The 12,354-nt window shown below is 36.9% G+C and overlaps 1 protein-coding gene across 1 annotated transcript in view; it reads right to left on the bottom strand.

Moving 5' to 3' along the window:
* The window catches only part of IRAK3 (interleukin 1 receptor associated kinase 3), a 60,443-nt gene that overhangs the window by 34,220 nt on the left and 13,869 nt on the right, over positions 1-12,354 (bottom strand). The window contains exons 2-5 of the mRNA XM_012444940.2: positions 12,010-12,192; positions 6,731-6,795; positions 6,058-6,112; positions 4,670-4,821 (exon numbers count right to left, since the gene is read on the bottom strand). Of these exons, the coding sequence (XP_012300363.2) occupies positions 4,670-4,821; positions 6,058-6,112; positions 6,731-6,795; positions 12,010-12,192 (455 nt within the window). The remainder of the gene's footprint in view (positions 1-4,669; positions 4,822-6,057; positions 6,113-6,730; positions 6,796-12,009; positions 12,193-12,354) is intronic.

Genomic DNA, 12,354 nt, shown 5'->3' with positions numbered 1-12,354 from the left:
CCCATCTCTAACACTTGCTTTTTGTGACTCTTTATCAGTCACTTAACCTAAGGTCATAGTTTTCTAGTGTGAAAATGAAGGAGTTGCTTTTTGTGTTTATGCTAAGGTAGCACTCTAATACCCTGTTGCTTGAAGTGTGGCCTATGAACAAAAAAATCTCAGCTTCACTAGGAGCTGCTGAGAAATGACGAATCCAGGGCTCCTATCGAATCTGCTGAATCAGAAAATGCACTGTAAGATAATTCTCAGGTGATTACAGTTAGAGAAGCACAGATCTAACACATCTGGTACAATTTCCCACTTCAGTCCCTCTAAGAAAGGTAATTGGTAATGAATCAATGTCACAAAACTGCATGTCTTTTGTGTTCTGTGGCTAAGGCTAAATTAAATGTTCTCATTTTTTTACTAGTAAGCTTGTGTGTGTGTGTACAGAAGTGTTGGGCTTAAAAAGGGGGCAGAGATAAAAGCAGAAGGGAGAAGTCCAGCCATACTTCCATTTACCACCCTAAGAGAAAGTTAAAATGTATGTAGAGATAGTAAGATTTTGTACAGACCTTGGTAATCTCAGGTATTTTTACTCATAACTAGCAACTAAATTGTTGAAAAGGGTATGTATGCTTCATTCAATTTATCCAGCAAATATTTGCTGAGCAACTACTATGGGCCAGGCCCTGTAATAAGGCACTAGGATACAAAGACAAATAAGAGGTCTTCAAAGAAAGCTGCCTAGTCCTTGGAGAGAGGGGAGAGAGGTGGGTGAAGAACATAATGCTTTGATGCTGTCACTACACATAGGAATGGTTTTCCTGGCTCAACTTGGAAACCCAAACCACACTTCAGGGGTCACAGACAATCAGGGAAATAACACCTGTCTTTAAGAAAGAAAGCGAAGGGGATCTAGAGGCACTAATACCCCATTGAGACTCATGGAAAGAAAACTCTCAAAAGGGAGTGTGATTTGGTGGCAGCTGCAGAGAGAACAGGAAAGTGGCCTAGACAGACCCTTGGAGATGGGGCCCTGGGGCTCAACCACAAGAGAGTGTACAAATAGGGACCAAGGACACATGGGCACTAAGAAACAGACTTTAGCTTGGCCACCTCTAGAGCGACCACATTCTATTTGTTGAATGGTTGTGCCAGCTGGTTGTTTCTTTAGTCAACTGTTCATCTTTGCAGGAATTTTGAGATGTCTATGTACAAGTAAGTAGTACTAAATGCAATTTGGAGAAATGGAGAAATCAGGTAAATAATTTTTTAAAAGGTTCTGGAATGCAAGCTGCAAACTAGGAATCACCTTGGAACCCTCCTTTTTCCTCCTTTCCCAGTCCTATCCAGCAGATAACCAGATGTGGTCCACTTCACCTCGTCTCTTAGACATACTTCTTCCTCTGCATCCTCACTGACTTTGCCCTGGCTAACAGCATTAGTTCTCATCACTGGCTACACATGTGAACCATCTTGGGACCTTTTAAAAAGTACTAGTGCCTGCCGTTTTTTTAAAAGCTCATTTTTTTAAAGGCTCATTTTTTTTTAAAAAAGTTCCCTATGTAATTCTAATATACAGTCTGGGTTGGGAACACCGGTTTACATCCTGTCCGTTTCTTGGTTTGCACATCTGAAATATCCCTCTACCAGGTCTTTCTGCCTCCAGTCTAGTTCTTTCATTCATTTATTTATTTATTTATTTATTTATTTTTGAGACAGGGTCTTACTCTGTTGCCCAGACTGGAATGCAGTAGTGCAATCTTGTCTCACTGCAACCTCTACCTCCTGGGTTCAAGGAATTCTCCCACCTCAGCCTCCTGAGTAGCTGGAACTACAGGCATGTACCACCACGTCCAGCTTTTTTTTTTTATTTATTTTTATTTTTTGGTAGAGACAAGGTTTCACTATGTTGGTCAGTCTGGTCTTGAACTACTGACTTCAAGTGATCCAAGCACCTCAGCCTCCCAAAGTGCTGGGATTACAGGTGTAAGCCACCATGCCCGGCCTGCCTCCAGTCTAGCTCTTGCCATTTTTCCCCCAATTCTTCTGCCAACTTCCAGTCTACTATCTAAACTAGAATCATATTTTAATAACACAAATCTAAGTCTTTTGTTCTCCTACTTAAAAATCACCCACAGACTTAACATCTTTCCAGCATCCTCTTCTCACTATCTTCCCTACAGCCACTCCACTGTGCTGAATGAAATGCTATTCATGAGTAAGACCTATACTTTTATACATACACCTCCAGGCCCCTGCAACGGCTATTTGTTCCACTTGGAATGTACTTCCCCTCCTTCACTACCTGCCAAAATTCTATTCACCCTTCAAAATCCAGCTGGAAGGTTACTTCCTTTCATCTACTTTTCCATTTGTTTTCGAGGACAGTTTACTGAGTGGTTACTTTGGCCAGATACTCTTCTGGGTGCCAGACACTCTTCTGGGTGCCAGACACATCCCTCCTCTGTGGAGAGAGTTGCTATCTTTTTTTTTTTTTAATTAGTAGACTTTATTTTTTAGAGCAGACTTAGGTTCGCAAAAAATTGAAATGAAAGTAAGGTGTTCCCACACACACACACACAGCTTCCCAATTATTAACGTCTTGCACCAGTGAGTTACAATTGTTAAAATCAACGAACCTATGTTGACATATCATTATCATCGTAGTTTACATTAGGGTTCACTCATAGAGTGGTATATTCTATGGGTTTTTGACAAATATATGATAATATGTATTCACCATTACAGTATCTGACAGAATAGTTTCACTGCCCTAAAAAACTTCTGTGCTCTGCCTGTTCATCAACCTCTTACCAAACACCCAGAAACCATCTTTTTACTGTATATATTGTTCTTCCTTTCCCAAAGTGTCATATAATTGGAATCATAAGGTATGTAACCTTTTCAGATAGACTTCTGATATGGTGTGGCTGTGTCCCCACCCAAATTCATCTTGAATTATAGCTTCCACAATTCCTATATGTTGTGGGAGAGATCCAGTGGGAGGCAATTGAATCATGGGGGTGGGTCTTTCTGGTGCTGTTCTCATGATAGTGAATAAGTCTCACAAGATCTGATGGTTTTAAAAATAGGAGTTTCCCTGCACAAGTCCTCTCTTGTCTGCCGTCAAGTAAGACATGCCTCTTGCCTTCTGCCATGATTGTGAGGCCTCCCCAGCCATGTGAAACTGTGAGTCCATTAAACTTTGTCTTTTTGTCTTTTTTTCTTTTTTACTTATTTATTTATTTTTTAATTTTACTTTAAGTTCTGGGATACATGTGCTGAACATGCAGGTTTGTTACATAGGTATACATGTGCCGTGGTGGTTTGCTGCACCTATCAATCCATCATTTAGGTTTTAAGACCTGCATGCATTAGGTATTTGTCCTAATGCTCTCCCTCCCCTTTCCCAAAATGCCCCTGACAGGTCCTAGTGTGTGATGTTCCCCTCTCTGTGTTCACGTGTTCTCATTGTTCAACTCCTACTTATAAGTAAGAACATGCAGTGTTTGATTTTCTGTTCCTGTGTTAATTTGCTGAGGATGATGGTTTCCAGCTTCACCCATGTCCCTGCAAAGGACAAGACTCATTTTTTTATGACTGTGAGAATTGCTATCTTTTATGTGCTCCTGTGATCTTTTGTATAATTCTCTGCTAAAGTACCTCTTTCACAACAGTTTAATCTTTTGTTTACCTGGCTGTTTCCCCAGAGAGACTATGAGCTCCCTGAGAACAGAACTATGACTTATTCATTTCTACATGCTTAGCACTCAGTCCATGTAAGAGTTCAGTAAATGTTTATTTATTGTTGACCAACTACGAAGAAAATGAAGAGCAGCTTCTGTGTATGTGTGTGGACCTATCTCTGACTGACTCCTGAGCTTGATCCTGTAATTCCCTTTCTGCTTCTCTGGCTGTAGTTATTCAGCCATCTTCTGACCTCCTATTCTGCATGTTGGTTTGTTGCTCCTACTTGAAAGCCTCTTCTCTGAGTTGTAATAACAGACAATTTATAAAGCATATGCCAAACTGGCTTAGCCAGTGAAGCTGCCTGGAGAAGACTTGGCTCATCCTAAAAATCCAGGAAAACTGGGGCAGACTGGCACAACCTGACCCTCTTTAGCAAAGTCCTAGGAGACTTTTCAAAAGTCTTTTTTTTGGGGGGTTGGGGGTGGGGGGATGGTGTCACTCTGTCACCCAAGCTGGAGTGCAGTGGTGCAATCTCAGCTCACTGCAGCCTCTTCTTCCTGAGCTCAAGTGATTCTCCTGCCTCGGCCTCCCCAGTAGCTGGGACTACAGGAGCATACCACCATGCCTAGCTAATTTTGTATTTTTAGTAGAGAGAGGGTTTTACCCTATTAATCAGGCTGGTCTCAAACTCCTGACCTCAGTGATCTACCCGACTTGGCCTCCCAAAGTGCTAGGAATACAGGTGTGGACCACCACACCCAGCCTAGAAAAGTCTTCCATGCAATACATCTGGGAATGGGAAGCATTTAACCTCCACATTCTTGCAAGACAGGCCTTCATTTCTCTAGTCACCTGAAATCATATCTCTTATTTCCACTTATAAAATGTTACTTTCAAATACTCCTTTCAACATTGATGAAAAATGATACATTTTAATACTAAAGATGAGCAAATAAATGGAACTGATGTCCTGTGACAGTAATTCTTTACAAACCTGTTTAAATAATTTGGCAGCATATGTTTGGTTTTGAATCTCCACTCTGTATACCTCAAAAATCTCTCCTTCTCCAATTAGGAAGTCTTTGTGGAAATGTCTAGTTCCTTCTATGATGTTTTGAAAGCTGATGGAAGGTTTAAGCAATATTCCTTAGGAAGGAAAGTAGGGGAAAGATAAATTATCTTTTCTCTTTTTAAGGATGAACGTCACCATTATAACCAAAACTTGTATATTAAAAACAAATCAGAGTTCAGTAGAAGGTCAGTAGAGAAAGGCCCAGGAGCCATAGCCGAAGCCCACCATGTGCTCTGCACATGTACGTGAATCTAGTTCCCACCATCCCACAGAGCAAAGGGTTTCTTAGAACAGCAGCATTACGATTTTACTGCCTCTGAAAAGAGATCAGCCAGAGCTTAGTGCAAGAAACTCTTCCAAGATTCAATTTCCTGGTCAATATGTTGCTGTTGACCCACTATGAACCTAAAACTACTAAATAATTATGAAAGTGGAAATCTTGACATGACTAAGCAACATTCTCCAAGCACGACTGATAGAAACGCTTTTCATGTGCCAAATCCTCTAATTGCCTAATTTATTTCCTCAGAGTAAATTAGAAAGATGATTTAGGCTTTTAAAAACTCACTCAAAGCTGGAGATTGGGAGAACACATGCAAAGAGTAATTAAATACAAATTGAAAAGGAAAAGTTTGGCTATGTCCTTCAGAACCCAATTTTGGCTATATTTCCATAGCTAAAACAAAATCCTCTCAGAGGACACTTAATGTTTGATTTAGACCTTATTGTTGAAGAGCCAAAGTCTTATCTAACTTTTCTAGTTCTTTTTTCAACAAAAGAAGTATGAGATCTAGTGGCAAAGGTTAGGCAATGCAGCCTTAAATAGTCTTTAAAATGTAACAGAATGATCCCAGGTGGGACTAAATTATTCTTCCTACCAATAAAGTAAGAAAGTTGATTTGGAAAATAACTGGATTTTCATATTGACCTTCAGCATTGCTCTACAAACATCTTGAAAGATTTCTGCAATTGCTGTGAGCATTTCTATATAAAACTCAACATAATTTTAGAAATGTTTTCCCATGACACACAACCATAGCAAATTTTACTAATGAAAACTAAAACATATCCCTGTGTGAAGAGACCACAATTGCATTCTTCATTAGCCAACGGAGCCTTAACATAACAATATGTCATCTATTAGAACTATAAATGTCAATCAAATTGAAATTATTTTAATATCTATGAATTTTATACCGAATCTGAATATAAATAGTTATTGTGCTTATTGGGTATTTCTCCCTCTTAATTCACTTAAATGAAAGTATGATTTTAAAAAAATTGTTGGGAAAAAACTGTGTTTTTCTTACCTTTTTCAGTATGTTCAGGAATAAGAACATTATCCGCTGTGACTTTGGCTGTTTCCTAAGAGAAGAAATACAAACTAAAGTAATTCCATTTCATAAGTCTAGAAAGAACAGCCCCTCAACGGAAATCCAAAGCTCCCTGGAGACTACGCAGTGCAACCTAATCTAGGAGAAAGCCAGCAGAAATCAAAGTTATTTCACTCTATTTAATAGCATTCATTGCCATATATATTTAAGGCTTTCATACCAACAGGAAAAACTCAAGTTTCAACGCCACAGTCAGTTAGAGTCAATTTTAAATTACTTCTAATGCTATAAAAATGATCACTGCTAGTTTGCTGTAATAAAAACTAACAGCAACATATAAAACACCAACCAAAAAAGGAAAATTAAAAGCTGAGTTAAGACAAATGTATAAATCACAGCATTCTTAGTAATTTTCAGTCTCATCTCTGATAGATCGTTGAGAGGAGAAAGTTCTTAATTTTTCAAATATTTATAAATTTCTAATTTCCTAAATCCTCAACTAAATAAAGAATAATGAGAGAACCAGAGCAATTCTGGTTTTAAAAAGTACCTGCAAATCCAGCATTTTTCTGATGGTTAATTTCATTCCTTATGCTCAATTATACGTGCAACAAATTCAAGGCTCATTTTCCATGCACACATACTCTACCTTGAATGATATGTTTGGAAATCCACCTTCTTGATAACTCTTCTCTGAAGGACTCAAGACTGCTCCTGAAAGAGAAATATGAGACAGTAGATACAAAACAATTGTATGTCCCTAATAAACATGTTTTCTGACTCTGAAAATAAATATCTTGATAGCCGTCTCCATTTCTAGTTTCATTCCCAGGGAATACTTAAAATAAACTTGTAAAAGTATTATTTGTGAAGTATTATATTTGTGAGATAGCTTTCTAATGAACAAATATTATACAAACATACTTTTGTTCACTTAAAACATAATTGCCTTAATTTATTATTAATATAATAATAGCTTGAAATAATTTAAATAATTAAATAATAAACAAGTAAGTAATACATAAATTATTGTTAGACATTAAAAATATTAAAGTACAAAGAAGAGAATTTTTACAAAAACAACATTATTATCATCTTTTTTTTCTTTCCAGATGGAGTTTCACTCTGTCACCCAGGCTGGATTGCAGTGGCCCGATCTCAGCTCATCGAAATCTCTGCCTCCTAGGTTCAAGTGATTCTCCTGCCTCAGCCTCCCAAGTGGCCAAGATTACAGGCACCTGCCACCACGCCTGGCTAATTTTTTTTGCATTTTTAGTAGAGACGGGGTTTCACCACATTGGCCAGGCTAGTCTTGAACTCCTGGCCTCAAGAGATCTGCCCACCTCAGCCCAAAGTGTAATCCCAAAGTCCTGGGATTACAGGCATAAGCCACAGCACCTGGTTTTGTTATCAGCTTTCTTGCACATATATTTTTTAATGTTACAATTATGATATTATATCTTCCTCAGTTTATTTTTTTTATATTATCTTGTGCCATAAAGTATTAGAGATGCTGTGTGTGTGTGTGTGTGTGTGTGTGTGTGTGTGAGAATCACAAATACTTACCACCCCAAATGTTGACTATAACTTCTATCTGGTAGAGGGCGGTCTGAATTGAGGTAATTTATGTAGCTTCCTACAAAAGATTAAAATCCTGCCATATTTTGTTGTCATTTCTAACATTTTGGCTCAGACTAGAAAACTTTCATTTTATCTTTTAGCTTTCTTCTTTCAAGATTATCTTCTAATGTTTCTTAAATAATTTTGCTTAGAAAACTAGCAAAAAACCATAACCAATTAATAACAAACTTCCTTGATAACACTATAAACCAACTAGACTTAACAGACATCTATAGAACATTCCATCCAAAAACAAAATACACGCGTATTTCCCAAGTGTACACTGAACATTCTCCAGAACAGACCTGACCTGAGGCAATTAAATGAACCTCAGATACATGTGTAAGGATGAAATCATACAAAGTATATTTTCTGATCATATTGTAATATAAGTAGAAATCAGCAAGAGAAGAAAATTTGGGAAATTCACAGATATCTGGAAATTAAACAACAAAATCATAGACAACCAATGAGTTAAAAAAGAAGTCATGAGATAAATTATTAAATACCTTGAGATGAATGAAAATGAAATCACAACATGCCAAAAGTTATGGGATGCAGAAAAAGCCATGCTTAGAGGGAAATTTATACCTGCAAATGCCTACCTTAAAAAAGAAGAAAGGCATCAAATCAGTAAACTAAACTTTCACCTTAAGGAACCAGAAAAAGAAGCACAACCTAAACTGAAGCAAGCAAAAGGAAGGAAATGATTAAGATCAGAGTGGAAATAAATGAAATAGAGGATTTTATTTTATTTTGGAGACGGAGTCTCACTCTGTTGCCCAGGCTGGAGTGCAATGGTGCAACCTTGGTTCATTGCAACCTCTGCCTCCCAGGTTCAAACAATTCTCCTGCCTCAGCCTCCCAAGTAGCTGAGACTACAGGTGCACACCACCACACCCAGCTAATTTTTTTGTATTTTAGTAGAGATGGGGTTTCATCGAGTTGCCTAGGCTGGCCTCAAACTCCTGAACTGGGCAATCTGCCCGCCTCAGCTTCCCAAAGTGCTAGGATTACAGGCAAGAGCTACTGTACCTGGCCAAAATAAAGGATTTTTTAAAAAGAAAAAAATCAATGGAACCAAAGTTGTTTCTTTAAAAAGATCGATAAAATTGACAATCTTTTAGCTTAACTGACCAAGAAAGAGAAAAGACTCAAATTACTAAAATCAAGAACAAAAGACGGGACATCAATCTGACCTCACAGAAATAAATAGAATTATAAAGGAATATTATGAACCATCATATGCCAAAAATCAGATAACTTAGGTGATATGGGCAGATTTCTAAGAAGACACAAACTATTGAAACTAACTCAAGTAAAAATAAACAACATACGTGGACTCATAACAAGAGATTGAATTTGTACTTTAAAACTTCCCACAAAGAAAAGTCGAGGTTCAGATGGCTTCGCAAGTGAATTCTACCAAACATTTAAAGAAGATTAACACCAGTCCTTCACAAACTATTCCAGAATAGAAAAGGACAGAACAATTCCCAAATCATTTTATGAGGTCAATATTATTCTGATACCAATACCAGATAAAGACATTACAAGAAAACAACAGACCAACACCTATTACAAATATAGATGCAAAAATCCTCAATAAAATACTGGCAAACTGAAACCAGAAGCGTGTAAGGATTAGATGCAATGACCAAATGGGATTGATCCCAGGAATCCAGTATTTGTTTAATATCTGAAAATCATTCAGTGTAATACACCACATTAACAGAATGAAGGACAAAAACCACATGTTCATCTCAATAGATGACAAAAAAGCATCTAACAAAATCCAACACCCTATCATGATAAAAATCCTACCAATAGAAAAAAAAGTCCTCAATTTGATAAGGGACATCTATAAAAGCCAACACTTAACATCACTAATGGTGAAAGACTGACTGTTTTCCCCTTAAGATCAGGAACAAGATAAGGATGTCTGGTCTTGCCGCTTCTACTCAACATACTAAAGGTTCTAGCCAGAGCAACTAAGCAAGAAGAAGAAATAACAAACATACTGAATTTGTGTAGAGAAAAATGTGAAATCTGGGGGCTGTATGGGCACTAAAAGTCATTATTCTTTTGCTGTTTGTGAAAAGAGAGATAATACTTCATTGTCATATAAAATGAAAGACTGAAAATGGCTCTCTTAAGAAGCCAGTAGAGAGCTGTGGATTTTGTGTCAAAACTGGAAGACAACTGCTGATCATTGAAATATAAATGCAAAATGTGATTCATAAGGACATGCATGCCAGAAATATAATTACAATAAACAGAGATTCTAGTCTTTTGAACAATTTTGGTTATGTCCTGAGATCTGAGAGAATGCTTTATTGATATGAAGAAACCACCTAGCAGCAACCTGAATCACAGGAATAACACCTGGGAGGAAAAAAAAGGCCCATTTCAATAAGACTAAGAAAATCCAAATCTACAAAGTGATGCCTGGAGGCTGGAATATAAAAGTCCCAAATTCCTCTAAAATGAAAATAGTTCCACAAAACAGAATGAAATTGCAAGGAAAGGAGGCTAATAACTGATTATTTAGATCACTGATAAATCTGTCCATGGTAACAGCACATAAACACTAAATCATTTTATGCATCTTCAGTTAGGATCTCCAACTCCTAATTTAGCGAGTAGCTATAATAGGAAGCTCCTGTTTAGCAAGCCACACATATGCTTCCAACGAATCATCACATTTCCCTTTTAACAACCTACATAATCAACCTTTTCAAAATTATTATTTAATTCAAAAAAACAACTCCATCGATTACAATTAAATAATGCTATTTTATTTAGTAAAGAAGTAAGGTCTATCCTCCTCTTCACCTCAGATTTACCTATCTCTTTGTACTAGGGCAGTAAATAATTGTCTTTTTACCAATCAGCTAATCTCACATCAAAAAAAAATCAATGTTGCATGTGCAACAGACTAAGAGTCAACCAAGAATGTGGAATTTTTGTCTACCTACAGTCCAAATTATTCTCTGCTGCATAAATAAACAACCTAGAGAGGGAAAATATACTCTGAAATTTATTCCAGAATACTGAAGTATAAAACATACCTGTGTGTCCTATTAAACTGGCTTAAGTTTATATTGTGAACAACAAGCTATGTGGATGGTTTCAGTAGTTGGGAAAGCCCCAGATAATGAAAAGGATTATATTTACAGTTCCTAGGGACTCACTGAAGGTCACTTGCTCAGTCAACTTCACAGTGAAGTATTCTGCTGCACTGAACTAAGTGAAGAAACATGTGCAAAGACAAAGGTGATTAGCCAAGTTATGTAAATAATATCATGGTGAAAGTCTATTCGGAACTAATATCCCATTAATAGGAAAAATCAAAATAAAAGTCAATGTGAAGCTACAGTTTTCTGGTACAATATCTCAGGATTCCTTGTGTGTGTGCAAGGGCTCATGTGCACTAAATATATTACCAAAGAACATGTGTGCAAATACACAAAACTAAAAACATGACCATAGGAAAAGAGCCGAAGAATAAAGATGGTGATTCAAAAGAGTTTCCAACCTACGAGCCTCGGGTCTGTAAAGTAAGACCCAAGATCATTATTGTCGAAATGAATATATCTAAGTGAAACAAGCAGAACAGGTGATGTTAGATTATTTCACTGACAAAGAATAAATGGAGAAAACTTCATAAGCTTTATTGATCAGGTTGTTCTAAATATAAGGCCATGACACAGCATCAGAAAGAGAGAAGATAGACAAAGGGAAGAATTAGGCTACTGTGAAATGAGTAGTAAACAAGTAAGGCAGGGTTAAAGCCTGTGGTGTAAAAACAGCAGTGAAGATAAAAAGGATAAAAGAAACATCCAAGATTATTCTGGAGGTATAATATAAAATATTAAATACGGGGGAAATGCAATTATGTTTTTAACTTATATAGTAAAACAAAGAATAGTATGGTCTGTGTCTTAAATACTGTGATTCCAATTATGTTTATGACTCAAAGAGTTTCAGAGTTTTTGACAGAGAGCTGATTCTATTAACTGATAAAAGTGAAACATTTTTAAAAGTGTAGTTTGTAAGTAAAAGTAAATAAAAAAAGACAAAACTATAAAGTGGTAGAAAGAAATACGTTGTATAAGTTAAGTGATAAGGGAAGAAAGTGTCACAAGAAAATGTGAAGCTGGAAAGTCCCTTCCGGATAAAAGCCACAGGTAGGGAATCACTGACACACAGCGTGAGTCAATGTCTTGGATAAAATGCAATATTCAAATTTACAAATTACAGTTCCTATTACAGATTAAGAGCCACATTATAAGAATCAGCATTTACCATGGTTTGTGATTAAATGAATAGCTCGATGATGCCCCATCTCCTGGAGGACCTGTAAAAGGTCACCGATGGTCTTGTTTTTCTGTGCCCAGGACCAAAGTAATTCTCTTGTTCCACTTTTACCTTGGTCTACATATTTTTCAATATGACGAACATCCAGCCAGCTGCTTGAAAGTCGCTCTGCTGTGGAAATTGAAATATAAAGAAACAAAGGATTGTTTACTGTACTTTTATTGAAATACTTGTTTTTGCGTACCTTATGTTTTATTTCCTCTTATTTATAACTTTAACTTTCCTCTAATTTATAACTTTTATTTTGAACTCATTTGGCATATACTCACCTGC

Source organism: Aotus nancymaae, unplaced genomic scaffold (genome assembly GCF_030222135.1).
Source record: "Aotus nancymaae isolate 86718 unplaced genomic scaffold, 86718_ANA_hifiasm-v0.15.2.pri h1tg000016l, whole genome shotgun sequence".
NCBI lineage: Eukaryota > Metazoa > Chordata > Mammalia > Primates > Aotidae > Aotus > Aotus nancymaae.
This window is presented reverse-complemented; position numbering and strand designations above follow the sequence as displayed.